This window comes from Camelina sativa, chromosome 20, assembly GCF_030686135.1.
Source record: "Camelina sativa cultivar CO46 ecotype springtype chromosome 20, ASM3068613v1".
Lineage (NCBI taxonomy): Eukaryota > Viridiplantae > Streptophyta > Magnoliopsida > Brassicales > Brassicaceae > Camelina > Camelina sativa.
In genome coordinates this window covers 809,062-826,151 of record NC_141899.1, presented here as the reverse complement: position 1 = coordinate 826,151, position 17,090 = coordinate 809,062, and the positions used below count along the sequence as shown (strand labels likewise).

The 17,090-nt window shown below is 40.0% G+C and overlaps 4 protein-coding genes across 4 annotated transcripts; all 4 read right to left on the bottom strand.

Annotated features, from left to right (window-relative positions):
- Positions 1–345: 345 nt before the first annotated feature.
- LOC104768461 (E3 ubiquitin-protein ligase UPL4) lies at positions 346–7,643 on the bottom strand. The gene is made up of 17 exons (XM_010492456.3): positions 7,371–7,643; positions 6,182–6,935; positions 5,977–6,087; positions 5,736–5,852; positions 5,498–5,656; positions 5,247–5,411; positions 4,924–5,073; positions 4,705–4,826; positions 3,512–4,622; positions 2,008–3,192; positions 1,707–1,937; positions 1,513–1,617; positions 1,351–1,431; positions 1,211–1,279; positions 989–1,117; positions 802–885; positions 346–675 (listed from the first exon to the last, which is right to left on the bottom strand). The coding sequence occupies exons 2-17, from the start codon at positions 6,887–6,889 to the stop codon at positions 610–612; spliced, it is 4,593 nt and encodes a 1,530-aa protein (XP_010490758.2). The 5' UTR covers positions 6,890–6,935; positions 7,371–7,643; the 3' UTR covers positions 346–609.
- A 1,282-nt stretch (positions 7,644–8,925) lies between these two features.
- Positions 8,926–10,820, bottom strand: LOC104768460 (large ribosomal subunit protein uL4y). The gene is made up of 2 exons (XM_010492455.3): positions 9,648–10,820; positions 8,926–9,205 (listed from the first exon to the last, which is right to left on the bottom strand). Exons 1-2 carry the CDS (start codon positions 10,755–10,757, stop codon positions 9,092–9,094), a joined length of 1,224 nt encoding a protein of 407 aa, XP_010490757.1. The 5' UTR covers positions 10,758–10,820; the 3' UTR covers positions 8,926–9,091.
- A 536-nt stretch (positions 10,821–11,356) lies between these two features.
- LOC104768458 (uncharacterized) lies at positions 11,357–14,874 on the bottom strand. The gene is made up of 3 exons (XM_087506355.1): positions 12,217–14,874; positions 11,851–11,929; positions 11,357–11,694 (listed from the first exon to the last, which is right to left on the bottom strand). Exon 1 carries the CDS (start codon positions 14,735–14,737, stop codon positions 12,275–12,277), a length of 2,463 nt encoding a protein of 820 aa, XP_087362481.1. The 5' UTR covers positions 14,738–14,874; the 3' UTR covers positions 11,357–11,694; positions 11,851–11,929; positions 12,217–12,274.
- A 267-nt stretch (positions 14,875–15,141) lies between these two features.
- Positions 15,142–17,070, bottom strand: LOC104768457 (mediator of RNA polymerase II transcription subunit 4). Its single transcript, XM_010492452.3, has one exon. It carries the CDS (start codon positions 16,619–16,621, stop codon positions 15,347–15,349), a length of 1,275 nt encoding a protein of 424 aa, XP_010490754.1. The 5' UTR covers positions 16,622–17,070; the 3' UTR covers positions 15,142–15,346.
- Positions 17,071–17,090: the final 20 nt, after the last annotated feature.

Sequence of the window (17,090 nt, the reverse complement as noted above, 5' to 3'; positions counted from 1 at the left end):
AAATATCGACGTGACATGTTGAAAATAAAGAAGTAAGGTTGTCTGAAAAAGTAGATATGGGCAAGAAGACAATATCATTTATTATAATACCCACATTGACATTGCTACTCTAGTCCTACCTAATGATCACATAAATAAGATTCACCAAAGAAAAAGAAAAAAACAGCCATGTGAACATCGATCAGTTCCCTCTTTGATGTCTTTTTGGACATTTATTATCTTTAGAGAAGAAAAAAAAGAATTATTTTTGTCACCTATAATTTATTTTTCATTTTTCCCATGCACACAAATTTCAAATTTTACAGTCTAATTTCTCAAATTAATATAAAAATAATATTAGAACCATTTTAGGAAAGTTTTTTTTATGTACAACTTTTCACATCAGTCCAAAAGAGAGTTTCTTTTTTTCTTGTTTGTCCTACTTCTTCTACTTATTACTACTAGTACTTACTCTTTTGTACAAAATCCTAAAAAGAAGAAAAAACTTCAAAGAAAAAGAACCATGTGAATAGAGAAGAAGAGCTTCCTCTTGTTTCTTCTAACAATCCACTCTTCTCTTCTCACAATCCCCTACCGCTTCTGCTAACTTTTTTTTTACAAGAAACTAACTTAAGAGAGATGGAAGGAACCTTGACCTTCAGTTATGGCATACATCAGTTTCTCCTTCATCTTCTCCTGCAAACACACAGACACAAACAAACAGGAAAACACGACAGAGTGAGATCGATCCTGAGAAACAGGTTTTGTCCAGAGAAAACCGGCTTAAGAGAATGGTTAACAAAAGATGAAGAGAGATATCACTTTGGAAGAATAAGGTGGAAGCTTCAGATAATTGGCGCATGTCATCACACTAGGCAGGTCAGTCTCTGAAGAATCGCTACCATGCTGTTAAACAACAAAATAAACAGAGAAAAAGGCTGATGAGAAAAAAAAGAGAGATCACAAGATGTGAGAAATAACACAGAGGAAGTTTTCATTCAGATTGGACCTTGCGGACAATTGTTAGTTTAGGATTGAGAGACGCTAAACCGCCATGAGGTAGCCGGGGAGATCCTGTTACGAATTGCAGAAAGGCTCGTTGTTGCTCCTTGTCAAACTCATGCAGAATCTCCAATAACTGGAATACAGAACAATTTAGCACTTCTAGTTTGATCCGGAAAAAGATCAACAAAATTCAGAAAGAAAAGTAGTTGAGATTTAAAAAACAAACATTTTCAACTGGTGGGCTGCTAGAAGTATATCCATGATCAAACTTGATGTGATCCAAGACTTCATTCATCTGCAAAGAAATTACTCTTTTCAGCTAATGAAAAACCGTACTCAACACGTAACATCTAAACGTTAACCTACATTAAAGAGATCGCGTTCTCCACACAACATAGTTTCCAGCTCCTCTTCATTGAAAATCCGAAGATGTTCAATAGGGAAAACCTGAATTGAGCATGTATAGAAGGAATGATTAAGATTAAATCTATAGAATAGAATGTAGCTAAGGAGAAGAAGACTACGTACTTGGTTAAATCCAGACCGAAATGCTTCAACCTGTTTTTGGATCCCACTACATACTGTGGCATTGACAATAGCCTTGATATATTCCTCGAGGTTATCCAAACTTACCTAGAAAGAGAAGGGGCGTAGCCATTAATCCACATGTTCAAGGATCTTAAGAGAAAGATTTATTCACAAAACTAAAACACACTACATACCATATCATTATCAGAATGGGGAGCGAGATCATAGTCCGTGTAGCCAGGCAACGCAAATTCAAGACAAAGGTCCTCAATCTTTGTTCCATGGAAACTTAAATCACACTTGGCTGCACGAGAATTACCCTGTGCTTCTGCGAAAACCTTTCTCCTACGGGCCAGAGCTTGCAATTCCACCAGTGTTTTACAAAGTGCAGGGTCAATAAAGTGGATGTCAAATGAACTCAACTCCTACAAGAAAACTTGTGTAAAATTCTCAACCAAAATGTTGGAATGAGATGCTTGAAGAACCCAATTTTACCTGTCCGAGGATTAGTTTATAGAAGGCTTTGGAAAAAGGAAGGTCTAAGACTCGTCCATCTTGTAGAGCCTTTGCTACCACTGTCCCCAATAGAACAAATTTCTGCAGCACATCTGAAAAAGCAGCTGATGTACCTGACCAAGGGCGTGGAAAGAGTCCTGAAGGAGAGGCCAAAACCCCTGAGTGTTCGCTTGGCTTTCCAACCAAGGAACTACAATCACTCCTCCACATACCAAGTTCCGGATTATGAAATGCCCTACTGACTAGCGTATAGAACTCCAGCGTTGGCCCAAGACCAGTTCCGACTTCTTCACTGTATTCAACCTCAATGACCACCTTCTGGTTGCCGTATAACTCCATCATTTTTGCAGCAGACTCTAGAATTTTTTCACGGCAAGCTAAGAACTTTTTACGTGGTAAACTGCCAGTTACTGGGCGCCCTTCACCATTTGAATTGCTAAGGTGCTGTGGGTGATGATGGATTTTCTGTGAACCAAAGGCTGCAAGTCGGAAGTATTTTGATTTGACTTCAAAACTAAACAGAAATGAACATGAATCCATTAGATCATTAAACCATGGTGGCAGACCGCACGTTGACACAGCAAAAGAATCACGAAGCTGCTGCTCTAACTTCTCTGTAAGCTTACTGCTAACAAATTCAGAATGTGCCACAGGACGAACTAGCACCATCAGATCATCCAAATTCTCCAGCCTACCTTCTCCAAAAGCATTAATCCTTCCCAGAGAAATCAGGTGAAAAAGATATCTGTTTATGCCCTCCAGACTCTTAAGCAGGAACAATATGTCATAGGCAGGAGGACTTGACCCCTTGAGGCGCAAAGCAAGTCTATGGGCAAACAAGTAGGATAAGAATGGGCGATACTCGTTATCTTCCATAGAATCGGGTGGAACCAGATTTTTACTAGAATCCCCAAGTTGTGCAGCCCTTTCGTAAGTGATGTAGTGGGGTCCACTAAGCTTTGAACCGTTGGTAGTTTCATTTTCTGATTTCAGTTTGTGCAAGAGAATAGCCTGGTATACAGCCAAAGAGCGGTCTAGTTCAAGCCCTCCGAGACGAAACAAAAGTCTAGGCAGCGCATCCTCCTTTTCGGAGGAGGAAGCATCTTGTTGTTCTGAACCACTAGACAGCACGGGAAGCTGCGTCTGATCTTCCACTTGAGATCCCTTGACACAACAAAATTCCAGATACACAAAAGATTAATAAAGTTTAAAGAGAAGGAAAGACACCTATGAAGACAACTTCATCTCAACTTCTCAAGTAAACCAATAACCAATATACACCACCTAATGCTCATCTTGAATTCTTTGCATCTCGAAAACTTTCAGGTGCAAAGAATTCAGTTCTAGTACATTATTGCTTTTTCTGAACTCAAGTTGAATAAAGTTTCAATCAATCGTAATCCAAAAATTCTTGATGATAAAAAAGAAAGGTTGCATATGCTACTTCCATAAGACTAAAGATTAAAGGGAGCTTCGAAATTACCTGAAACTGAGGTGCATCAGAAGGTGCACTGTCCAACTCCATAGGAGTTGAGCTTTCACCTTGACAAGATATCGAAGTTGACTGCAACTGAGAAGATTGGCATTCTATAGCTTGATCTTTTGCTTCCACAGACTCTACTGGTTCTATATTCACTTTAGGCCACATGTATTGATTGACATCATCGAAATAGCACAGTGGGTCAACAGTAACAAAGTCTTGGGAGTAATCACGCAAAGAAGTCTCCCCCTCTGCTTTCTGAAAACGAACTCTTAGGCATGGATAAGTTGTGCAACGCCCATTCGGAATAGCTGCAAATGAGTTCCTTTGCTTCAAGAATTGACTTAAGACGATTGGGAAGTTTTCCAGGGAAGATAAGGAATTTTGGAGCTTCTCTATTAACACGGATGAAGTTGCCTCACCATCAGACCAAAGTAATTTTGTGAACACCTCAAATCTCTTACCAACAAACGGTAAAGTATCACATTCAGGATCCCCTTTGCTAAGTTTCCGCTGATAGAGTCCATTAGAGAGATAATCAGCCAGTGACTTTACAACTCCACTCTCTGTAAATTCAAAAGTGGACACAGATTCCCTTCCATTCAGCCTATCCCTGATTTGGTTCCATATTGAGAAGAATTTCTCATCATGCAGGACATGTGCATCAATGGGTACAGTCATCAAAGCGCTAAGTGCTTCCGACAATACCTTGAGGTCTTGAAGGACATCTGTCAAGCCTTTCTCAGAGTTGAATACCTCAGGTCCAAAGAAACTCTCCTTGATACGTGTTGCAAGAATGTTGACAGTATCAGTGTCAATCTTACATGTTTGTGAAGACGAGGATAGTGATTTTCCAAAAGATTGGCACAAGCATTTCACAATCTCTTTCGTAGCAGGCTTTTGTGAAACGTCAGATGATCCCTGAATGAAACCAGATACCGGATTTTGTTGCCCTCTATCAGAATTTAAGAGTGCTTCAATAGCGAAAAAAACACCTTCCTTAATAAAGGAATTCAAAAAAGTATCACTGTATTTCTCAAGAAGCACTTCTGCAAGCTGTAACGCTACTACAACCACATGATGATCCTTCCTCGACAAGATACCAGCCAAAACACTGCAGCATCATGAAATGCACTATTATTAGATAGAAACATCAGGGTTAAAAGCTCTCAGAAAAAAATTACAAAACAAGTTACCTTGAAATGTTGGCGTTCTTAAGCAACTTGACAAGATCACCTGACTTACTCAAGCAAGTCAGCTTGTGAATTGCTGATATGCAACCATAAGAAACAAAAACGGTTGCTCCAGAGTTTAGCACCTACAAAGAATTTAAAAGATTTATCATTACTGTAAGAGAGAAATAATCAGAAACTTCATATTTACAGAGAATAAAAAATTTGTATGTCGGAAATAACCTGAATCATAACAGGAACCATGTCAGTTCCAAATTGTTGCAAAAGATCAGGCTGATTGACAAGAAAACTTTCCTTTTCCAATGCCAGCTGATTATCCTCAACGGGTGAAGCTGGAAGAAGCTCAATTACCAACTTCAAGACTTCATGCACCTGAATTGTAAGTTTGGTTTCAACCAACATTAATACCAATATCACCGCATTCTTAAAAAAATTTACATAAAATCCATCCACCTAATGTTATTTGGCTACATGACTATTTTGCAAAGAAGACCCTCTGTTGGAGTACCAATAAATATAAAAGTGATCAATAATAAAACACAAACCTGATTGGAGGAGCATGCATTGATAACATGTGTAGAAGACACTGAATGAGAAATGTCATACGTGGACATGATTTCTTTTAATCTGTAGCCAATGTTAAGTTCATATAACGTTCTGAAAGCTAAAGTTGAACCAGAAGAAAGTTTTCTCAGCAATCCAATCACACCCTGCCAGCCAAAGTAAAAGTGCATGATGTTATATTTATGCAATGAAAAGAAAGGACAAACAAATGGAGAAGAAAAATCTCAGGTACATTGTAAACAGGTTGAGACAGGGTAGTGCGGCTATTCAAGTTTAAGAGATGTGTTGATTGGTGAATTAGTCCATGCCGACACAGTTGATCCAACGTTGCAGGCGACTCACTAACTTGATCTGCTATTTTTGTCAAGCAAATAGCCACATTCTCAACCAACTGCAAAAAGGACACATAAAAACTCGCAGAAATTTTTTTGATTCAGTGGGAAAAAGAAACAAAAGAAACAAATTCTGACCTGTCGATCTTCGTATTGAAGAATATTACATAATATAGGAACAGCATCCATGAAAGGCGAGGGAGACTCAGATGAAAGCTTCCTACATATATTGACCACAGTAGAAATTGCGACTCTCTGAAGCAAATGCGATGTTGAAACGGTAAGTCTTGTAAAGTCACCCATTTGACCTAAACCAAGTCACGATAATAGAAAAGCAAGAAATCTGACATAGCAAGGTTATTTTATTGGGATGATTAACCTGTATACTTGTTGAGAAGAAATCGATAAACGAAAGCACAGCCATAATTGCTCCAGCATTCAAGCAGGCTACTGGCTGATCTCGGGATATTTTCTCAAGCGCTTGCAAACACTAGACCAGTCAATAGTTAGTATGACATACCAATGAAAACAAGCTTTTCGTTAGTTGTAAACAATAGGTTCATGTGGTTAAAAGTATAACATACCTGCTCAGCAACGTCCAAGTACTCAATAGTCAACAGTCTTTGACAGAGAGCAGGAATAGTCTCATGTCTTACAAGTATTGCTACTGAAGGCGGATAAACATCACACAAGTAAGTAATAGCTCTAATGGCGAGCAGCATAATATCTGCATTGTTCTCATGCTTAGCTAAATTTACAAGCACCGGTGAGAGCTTGTGGGCCATTGTGTCGGACAGGGACTCTTCAGTACAAAATGACAAAACTTCGCATAATTCAGTAAGCCCGGATAACTGCCCTGAAGGATCGGTTTCTCCACTCAAAGTAGACAAAAGAGACTTCAATTTCCCTTGATCATCAGATGATCTCCCTCTCTGATACTCCTCAAGCACCCTTTGTCTGGAATCTTCCTCATCAGAATCGCAGGATCCATAGTCAGAATCCTCCTTATCTTGTTCGTCTTCTTCATCTGATTCCTTATCTTGTTCTTCTTCTTCATCTGATTCCTTATCTTGTTCTTCTTCATCTGATCGACTCGAAGGGGAAGCAGATGAAGAAGTATCCATATCGGCATCAACCTGATCCTGATCATGTCCTGGACTGGTGGCACCGTTATCTTGAGCCTGAACAGATGATCCAGAGGTGCTTGGCCTGAAATCTTGTGAGTTACAAGCTCTCTTATCAGCAGGTAACTCTTCCACAACCTCCATTCGTTTCTGGCCTCTGTTCTCCATAACTTAAAAAAAAATCTTTCAAATTAAATTATCTAATCTCCTCAACCTGTCATCATACAAAATCAAAGTTAAATTCTTTTCAATACCAAACACATCTCCCCCACTTTAAACACAAACCACAAACAAAAATAAGAAGATAAGAAAGGTACAACTTAAGAGTCAATCACTCAGTACCCAAAATCAGTGGAAAATAAAACATCAAACAAAATTAGGGTTTTTTTTTAATTACTGCAATTCTTATCAAAACCAAATCTCCATGAATCAACACAAACACAGACGATTATTTACACACACACACACACTTGAAGCAAAAAACACAGAGAGAGGGTTCACTAGCGAGAACAAACAAAGATTGATATAAACAATCGAGAAACAGATTCGAAACAGTAATCACGATCAACACAAAATAAAAAAATCAGAAGAAGCAACGATCATGATCGCAGTAAAATCAAAGGAACTGGTTGGGTAAAATCACACACACCTTCTCAAGTTTCACCAGATTTTTGACCCAATCGTTTTAGATTGGTAAAATTCTCAGAGAGATTGAAGAAGAAGAAGAAGAAGAGGTGGTGAGAATCTAGGGTTTTTTTTTTCTTATAATCCTAGGGAATTTATAATCATCTCCAGAGAAGAAGAAGAAGAAGAAATCACATTAGATATATATATATATATATAACAATAATATCTCTCTCTCTATGTATTTTCTTTATTTTGCCTTTAGCTTATTTGCTAAGAGACTATGGTTTGTTTAATTAGACAGACCCTCTAATGTTTCAAGACTTTATCGTCTGCGGACTAGCACACTGAGAACTACGGAAGATTAGATCGTACGGTTTTAAAACTGGTATGAAGGAAGATCCAACGGATGTGTATTCTTTCGATTTTAGGGATCAGAGTATTTAGCACCGCCTCATATGGGCTGTGTGCGACACGTGTCGTTATTAACAGTTTTAAACCATACAATTAAATCCCAAAAGCTTTTTGCTTAGCTTACACAATTTAATTCATCTTTTATGGTATTGATTATTAATAGCCTTAATTAGTCTCTTCTTTTGGCTTTCTTTTTTTGTTTTTTGTTTTGGTCACTGGATTTTTTTCTTTAATTTTATTACTAAAAGCTATATAAGTAACAAAGTTAATTGCTTTCTTTCTTTAAGTCGTTTACTTTTTAGGGTTTTGGTATAGGAAGAAGGTCTAATAAACCACACGTCAAATTAGCCAAACTATGTATATATATATTTTTCCTAAGAGAAAATCAAGGCAATATCTCCGAAACAAGTATTATGAAATACCAATTTATATATACAGTTGAACCCGATTTTTTCGCGATAACTAATCTAAATGACGTTTTGGTTAAAGAAGTTGAAAAGAAGTGTCTATCGATCAGATTATGGACTAGATTAAAAATAGTATTATTGATAAGTACCATAATTACACAGAAAATCTTCCATAATATTCTAACTGTAGGTTCCTTGCAATTTATAAGGAAAGAAGAGACGAAAGTTGTTGTTATCTGACCAAATTATACGGAAAGTTATGACTAAACCTTTTTTTGGAGTTAATATATTCATATTTCCAAGTAATTAAAACAAAATCTTTACTTTGTTGACAAAAGAAAAAGATCTTACTTTTGCATTTTGTTTTCTTCTGTTATTTTCCAAACTTTTAAGAAAACTTGAGGTACAAGGAAGTCAACATACAACTTATATCTATCGTACTGGACACTGGTTAGTTCTGGGCCTTCTGGCCCAAGGTCTGAGACGAATCTTGATCGGGTGGATACCACCTTTTTTTTGGACGGATATATATTGAAATATTTAAATGAATCTCGTAATTTACAGGGAAGGTGACTAAAGCTGCTAATTTAGTAGACCATACAAGACCTAGCAAACTAACAGCTGGAATAGTAAGGTAGTGTTAGCAAACAAGTGTTGTATACCCAATATTACGAACGACTTGAAGTTTCACTTGTTCTTATCAAGTCATGACAATTGTTTGAATTGGGAGTATAGGCACCAAGGGGGAAGATTGAAAAGAGTTTGAAAAACATGTTCATAGTTCTTAAAAATACTCTTACCAACTCAACAACATAATACCTCACGAAAGTAAATCCCAGATAAGTCCAAGACAAACGCAGATAATAAAACAGATAACCAAAATCTTTGCCTAAATATGAAAGAAACTGCGATGAAGAAAGCATTATTACTGACTAGCACCGAGCCACTTGGTGAAGTTATCAAACTCGGTGTAGTCACTGTCTGAGATCATAGTCTGGTACCAAGCCTTGCCTGCTGCTTTGATAGCTTGTGCCTCCTCCTAGGGTTAACAAAAGAAAACAATAAGTCAATAAAAAGAGACAACTTTAAGTTTCTAAAACGCAACAGGTAAACAACACAAAACTAATCAAAAATACAATTGATTAGTTTAAAGTAAACACATGAACTCAACAATGTCAAGAATTTCGATTAATGTACATGACACTAAAACATTGAGTCTCTCAGCAAAACCAATCTTAATCAATCAAAGAACCATTCAAACATCAATAAACAAAACCAAATTGTATCCCATATGATGCCTTGGTCAACACAGTATAGACTGTGTAGCAAAAGCGACTTATTCAACTGAAACTGATTCAAATTCAAACTCAATTTGTTTCATACGTAGTATAGTAATGAAAACACACAATCTACATCAAAAGCCTTAGTATCTTATATGCTATATATCACCAGGCATAGAGAAAAAAGAGAATTGTGTTTACCTTAGTGACGACCTTTCTCTTCTTCTCGAGCTTCTCCTTCTTAGACTTAACCCTTTGAGCTTCAGCCAACAGAGACATCCTCTTAGCAGTCTTAGCATAAGGATTCAACTTGAGCATCACATTAAGGTTCTTCAATGGGTTCTTCTTAAGAACAGCTCTCTTAGCATCCTTCTTAATCGGGTTCACCACACTCTGTACCTCATCAGAGTTAATAATCCTAGCAAGATCAGCATTCACCATCTTCGAACGAGGCAAGACGTAACCCTTCTTCTTCTCAGATGGCTTCTCAAACGAGCCATAGATAGACTCAAGCTTCTCAAAAGCTGACTTAGTCCAAATCACAAACCTACCTAAGTGACCACCAGGAGCTAATTTCAACAAGTTAAGCCTCTCAACGTGACAAAGCTCAACACCAGGAAGATTCCTAAAAGCTTTCACAATCTTTGATCCTTCGGTTCCATACACTACAAGAGGACCTTTCCTAGAAATGTAACGACGGTTCCTCATTTTACCTTTACCAGGACGGATTCCGATACTGTTCTTAGCTTTCTCGGCGTCGTCATAAGCACCGATCTGCTTCAAAACCTTGATCGCAGCCGAAGTCTTCTCCACGGCTTCAGCTGAGTCACTTACAACAAGAGGCATCTCAGGAACATTCTCGATCTTGTGACCACGAGCCATCACAAGAGCAGGAACAGCTGTAGCGGCGATAGCAGAAACAATCGCGTGCCTCTTCATGTTGACATTGATGCGACGGTGCCAGCGTCTCCAGATCTTAGTCGGAGCAAACATGCGACCACCACGACACATGTTACCGAACGCGGCTTGACCGGCACGGTGAGTTCCACCACCGGGAACACGAGGGATACGGGACACGGCTCTTCCAGTTCCCCAAGACTCGGCGGAGGTCTGGTGACCAGCCTTTTTGGAGACTGCGTAAGGCTGACGGCTGTTGTTGGACATCTGGGCGTGGACGAAGTTGACGATGTCTGGTCGAACGGGAGCAGTCATGACGTCGGGTAAAGTGACGGTGGTGGATTGATCGGTGCTCATGTCACCGTCAAGTCCTTGGACGGAGATGAGGGGTCGTGCGGCGGCTGAAGCAACCATTTTGAGTTTTTTTGGCTGGAAACGAGAGTCTGCGAATGAGGCTGTGTGCTTTTAAAGCACATTTCAGCAACTTAGGGTTTCTTGAAAGGGTATTCCCGTAATTTGTGCAAGTGGAATTATAAAAAGGCCGAAAGGCCCAATTAGGTCCAGCAGAATTTAAAGTCCCATGATCCAACAACAGCTGTCTTTATGTATTCACAATCTGAATTAAAATTTTGTAGAATAATAAAACTCAATTGGGCCTTGTAAACCCACATTAAATAATTTAATCTTCTTCGTGACTTCATTTCATGAGCTCTCTTCTCTCTACCAAACTCACTCTAGTGGATGTCTTTTCTCTTTGACTTTCTATGTCGCATAGTCTCTATCTAATAATTTGGTCACAGACATTGGTTAATGAATAATTCCTCATTATTTGATTAGGACTATTTTAAGCCAAAAAAGCATAGAACACCTGCTGCGATGAACAGTTCTTCTCATAGGATCGGGAGTTTGGCAGATACTTAAATCGGCAATGTTTGTATATCAATAGACATTAGGAGCTTGTTTTATCTGCCTTGGTTTGCTTTGATTTGATAGGACTCACCAACACGGTTCGGTTTCCTGATTGTTAACCGCGTTTTGGAATATTGGTTCTTGACAACAAACAAGAACAAACAAAAAGGCTCAAGAGAAAACATGGAAGACACTATATGTATCTATGGGTTTATAATAAGACTTGCTAGCTGTAAGAGAAACTACATAAGCCACGAACAACTATCAAAAAGACGATACAATTGCTAAACATTTTCTACACACACTTCGACTCATATATATATTTACCATCCCCGGACGTACTGGTTCTGACCGATACTGCCATATGTGTCCCTCTTGTTTGTGACGCCTCGGTTATCATCTTCTCAGACGATAACCGTGAGAAGCATCTGACACAGTACACCTAATGCAGAGATCAAATAGTCCATTAGGTAAGAGCCACAATAACTCTTAATACGAACCTTAAGAGAACAACATGATCAGGCTTCTAACAACTAATCTGGGATTCTAACAGTTATGGTCAATATACATTTAACTCTTATGCACAGACAATTCTTACTATGAGTCACCAAGAAGATTTATCACTTCTTGAGTGCTTCTCCTGCACTAACAGCTACAAGCGTGTTCAGGACCTCCCTCTGCAACATCAAAGTGTTTCAGAATATTTCATGGTTAGATTGAAATCAATGCCAAAGCCAGCAGTTGATATGTCTACATATATCACAAAGGCAACAATACTCCTTCATTCATTGGAATGATTACAGATTTAACACACATTAACTATGAAATATTCTTATTTCTAACAGTTTATCCCAATTGAAATTTGAAAGGCATATGGTGAGACTTTTTCTCTCTAAGTACAAACACAAAAGGTGCCACACATGCTCAACGAGCATGGTAGTTATGGTAAAAAATTAACACTTACAGCAGATTTGAAGTCAGGGTTTGACAAGTTCACTGTGCGATTTCTCATCAACAATTAACTATGGCCATTTCTTCAGTATCCGTTCCAGTAACCTGAGATCCTCGCCTTTGGGAGCATGTGGATCAAGATTCCTCAGATCTTCGACAAACAATTTTGCCTCATCTTTCCTGTTTAGCTTGCAGTATCCATCGACAATTGAGTTGTAGGTGTTCTGGTTTGGTCTACAACTATGCTTGATCATGTACCTAACGACGCCGATGGCCTCCTCAAACATTGAGTCAGCTGCATAAGAACCGATAAACGTATTGTACGTGATAACATCAGGGACAATCCCTGAATCCCTCATCTCTGAGAACATTCTAGATGCATCTCTCATCCGAGTATTTCTACAGTAGGCGTAGATGACTGTGTTGTATGATATGATATCTGGCTTGATTCCCTTAGCAAGTATTTCCCTCAAGATCTCCTCTGACTTTCCGAAATCAGCAGACCGACTATGCATATACATGAGGCTATTGTAGGTCGCCATGCTTGGTGTGAAACCCCTTTCTTTCATGTAGTCCAAGACTTCGTTCGCCTTTGCCACCATCTGCCTTCTTCCATAAATAGAGACCATTGAATTTAATGTGGTTATGTCTGGTGAAAACCCTCTTTCTTTGAGCTCAGAGAACGCACGTTCAGCCTCTGGCAAAAGATCACACTTACTACAAACCAAAACAAGGGTCTTCAGAAGCACAGCTCGAGGCTCGATAACTCCAGAATACACTTCTTCTGCTAGAGAATGCATCAGACCTATCTCTTTGCCATTTGCATATGCATGAAGTAGAGAGCAGTAAGTTAACTCATTCGGTTTGCACCGACCATCTTCCATCTCTGCAAGAACTTTCTCAGATTGTTCCCACATTCCTCCACGAGCCAAAGCTGCCAACACAGTGTTATAGGTGGAAAGATCAGGAGTGACCCCAGCATCAAGCATTCGCCTGTAGACAGTCATAGCTTGTTCAAACGAACCACAGCGGCTATACGCACTGATTAAGGTGTTGAAAGTTTCCCTTTCGGGTACAAATCCAGCTCTCTTCATTTCCTTGAATACACCTGATACTTCTGAATCCATCCCGTTTTGGCCAAAAACTGCCAATAGCGTATTCCAAGTGACGATGTCAGGGGAGAGATCGCACACGTTGATCTCATCAAAAATCTTCATCATATCAGCAAACTTTCCCCTGTTACCATACATCTTTATAAAGGCATTAAAAGTACAAATATTTGGTTTGCACCCGGCGTTTCTCATCTCTTCAAAGATATTCATAGCAGATTCGACCTTCCCAGCCCTCTCAAACCCCGATAAGAGTGTTGTGTAAGTGAAAACATCAGGTTTCGTTCCCTTTTCCGCCATCTGATTCTTAAGCTCCATCGCCTCATCAAGCATACCATCCCGAGCATACGCAGAGATCAAAGAGTTGTAAGTCACAATGCTCGGAGAAAATCCATTGAGCTCCATCTCATTCAAAACCTTCATAGCTTCCTTAGGCCGATGAGACTTACCATAAACATCTAACAGCGCATTGTAAGTAACCTTATCATGACTAAACCCTGCAGCCTTCATCTCTTCGAAAACCTGAGCAGCTTCCTGATGCAAAGAGCCTCGTTTACAACAAGTTATAAGCGTGTTGTAGGTATACGCGTCAGGAGAAATCCCATCACTCTTCATCTTCTCCACGAGAGAGGTAATCTTATTCCAAGGAGTACCCATTTTCCCAAACACATTCAAAACAACATTATAAGTAATCAAAGTCGGTTTACAACCTTCTTCCTCCATCTTCTTGAACACATTTACAGCTTCCCTGTACCTTCCGCTATTAGCAAAAGCTGATATCAACGAAGTATAAGAGTAGACATCAAGGGAAAACCCATCTTCCTGTAACCCATTGAACAAATTTGAAGCGGAAGAGACTCTGCCTTCTTTACCTAACATACTAATAACTATAGCAACAACAGAGTTATCCAACATGGATTTGTAATCCTTTTGCTTCATAAACCAATCAAAAGCACGCAGAGCCAAATCGAATTTCTTATGAAATCCTAATCCTTTAAGAAAAGCTAGTAACTCCGACGAGGTAGACTCAGGTTTATCCTTATACGGCTCGAATAGCTCAGAGAGCATAGCATCTAACTGACCGGAATCAAAAGTGGGTTCGATGAGGGAACGTAGAACTTGCTGACCTTGTGGAGAGAGACCATGGTAAGACCAAGGTTTCCCGAGGTTAGAGTCGCGTGACTTGCCAATTCGCGTCCGGTTACGGTTTCTAGGCGGTTGAGAGCTGATGGGTTGTCTGGAATTAGGGTTCTGGTGAAGGAATACATCGTGGAGAAGAGGCTCTACAGGCGGAGGAGGAGGTGGTGACGAAAGTGACGTAGTGAGAAAAGGCGTCCGAGAGAGATGGTGGTTTTGGTCGTGTGAAAAGGGTTTAGATGAAGGAGTACCCGGAAGGAGAAGAGGGAGAGCTAGCTTGTCCGCCATTAAGAGAGGTAGAAGAAGTAGAAACCAGGAGCGAGCAAGCGAGAGTGAAAGCCAGAAGAAGAGAAGAGAAACGAATGGATATTTTTGTCAGATTTTTTTATTTTATTTTAATTCGAAGAACACAAATTTTTAGTTTTATTTGCAAGAGTTGGAAATTAAACCCCTAAAATATTCGACCACGTGGCTAGTCCGGTTTCAACAGGTTAAATCTAAATGGGCTTGCTAATAATACTTAAACGGGCTTGATTTTGTCACAAAGAGCCCGTTTACTACTATGTGTAGATAGATATTTTATTTGGTAGAGAAATCGAGGATTCAAAATCAAATGTCACAAGTAGCATAAACTCCACCAGTTGAACGTCGTTTACTATAACACTCCTCCAACTTTGCAGCTCAAAAATGCATTCTTGAAAGTTGAAACTTTACTAGAACACCTGAGTAAACGACAAACCAATAATTCGGTAAACTGATACTTAAACATCTATCCACATAAAGACACTGTTAAACAAAACGAAACCAAGTAGAAGATTTCACTCAAGCTTGATCAAGAATTAGCAAAAGCAACTATTGCTCAGATATTATTAATTAACATCAACCACAATGTTGATACTACTCCTCGTCATCAGAGCTTGCATCATCGCTGCTGTAATCACTGCTATCATCATCCTCCAAAATGTCCAGTTGAACAGCTCGGACCTGTATGACATCAGGCGGTCTGTGAAGTCCCTGAGGAGGTCGCATATGTTGCTGATCCTCAGCTCTAGGTGCAGTGATTGACTCCAATGGTGGTATGACAACCGGGTCGCCTGGTTTCCATCCAGGAGGTGGTAATAGTAAATCTCTTGGCAATTCCACTGGCATTCCTGGTTTCCATCCTGAAGGAACTGCGATGTTTGGCGGAAGCAGGTTATGAATTGCTGAGATATCCATTGCTTCTGGTGGTGGTGGTGGCTCAATGAGTGTATCAACCTTCTTCTCCAAGTTTTCTACAGTTTTAGGTAAACCGATATCGAGATCAGCGAATGTGTAAAGCTGAGAAGCTCTCATTTGTTCGTCTTGTGGAGCTGGTGGTAATGCACCACGGAGAGGTGCTTGTCCTGCGCCAAATTCAGGCGGAGCGAATGTGGTGTAGCTAATCTTGTGAGCGTAAGCTAGAATGTCCTTTAGCTTGAGCTGAGACGATACTGTGGTTGAAGCATCTTCTTCTTCTTCATCATCGGTTAGAGTTTTGCTTCGTTTAGGTTTGCGATAATCGGAGTAGTCGTCAACGAGCATATCGAGAACACGTTCTGCATCCTTGAGCTTGTTGGCGAATGCGAGAAGAGATGAATCTTTGGATTTGATCTCACGCGCGACCTTCTGCTTCGCGTCTTGTAGATCTAGGATCTCTTGAAGCTCTGTCACGGCTTCGAAGAGCTGAGTTTGGAGTGAATTGAATTGAGAGAGGATCTCCTTCGTGGATGAAGGATTAGGGTTTTCAAGCGGCGGAGGCGGTGGTAAAGAGTGTGAGGAGAGGAACGAAGGGAGGGAGCCACGGAAAGCTGAAAGCCATAGAGGGCGATTGGGAGAGACGTCGAAGAGTTTAGATGTCAGAACCGCCATCTGCTGGAGAAGAGCTTGAGCTCGCGGTAATGGCGGAAGGAGCGATAGCAAAGCGGAGGATGAAATAGCTGACGAAGCTGAGGCTGAGGAAGCGGCGGCGACGGTGGAGGAAGGGAGTAGATTAGGTTGTTGTTGTTGCTGGATCTGTTGGTGTTGAGATTGGGAAGATGAAGATGAGGTTGGATGGCCATGACGAGGAGGCGTTGGATTTTGCACGGAGGGAGAACCAGGACCTGTTAACCCTAATCTCGCCGGAGATTGTACGATCTGATGCTGTAGCATCTTCGCCGTCGGCGAAGGATTCTCTTAAACCGAAAGGTAATTTAAGAGAGTGATAGATCCGGTATCCGGATTTGGGATCCCTTAATAGTGTTCTATCACAGAACTACACGCACTCTAACAACCACGTCAATAAACGACACAACGTTTTAAAAGAAAACTACACAAGCTTATTAATAATAGATACAAGATAAGATGAAAGACTCTGGCTTGTAAAGAGTCTTTTCTCCAATTCCACATGAAGCTTCTCTAGCCACTTTCAGACGTAACCTTCCGTTGTCCACCGCGCGTACGCGTCTCCCTCTTGACCAAAGCTAAAGGCACAGCAAGCTTATCCGAGAGGAACCTTTTCTCTGTGTTTTTATACAAACCTTCGGCGTCTGTAAGAGGGTCGTAAGACATTCGAAAACCATACCAACACGTTCAGTTTCCTAATTATTATGAACTCGGTTCCCGGAATGTACGGTTATTG

Coding starts and splice junctions, on each gene's coding strand:
- LOC104768461 (XM_010492456.3), bottom strand. CDS start 6,889: ATGGAGAACAGAGGCCAGAAACGAATGGAGGTTGTGGAAGAGTTACCT. Junction 1,938..2,007: donor ATAAACTAATCCTCGGACAG/GTAAAATTGGGT, acceptor GTTTTCTTGTAG/GAGTTGAGTTCATTTGACAT. Junction 1,432..1,512: donor TTCGGTCTGGATTTAACCAA/GTACGTAGTCTT, acceptor TGCTCAATTCAG/GTTTTCCCTATTGAACATCT.
- LOC104768460 (XM_010492455.3), bottom strand. CDS start 10,757: ATGGTTGCTTCAGCCGCCGCACGACCCCTCATCTCCGTCCAAGGACTT. Junction 9,206..9,647: donor AGAGAAAGGTCGTCACTAAG/GTAAACACAATT, acceptor TGTTAACCCTAG/GAGGAGGCACAAGCTATCAA.
- LOC104768458 (XM_087506355.1), bottom strand. CDS start 14,737: ATGGCGGACAAGCTAGCTCTCCCTCTTCTCCTTCCGGGTACTCCTTCA.
- LOC104768457 (XM_010492452.3), bottom strand. CDS start 16,621: ATGCTACAGCATCAGATCGTACAATCTCCGGCGAGATTAGGGTTAACA.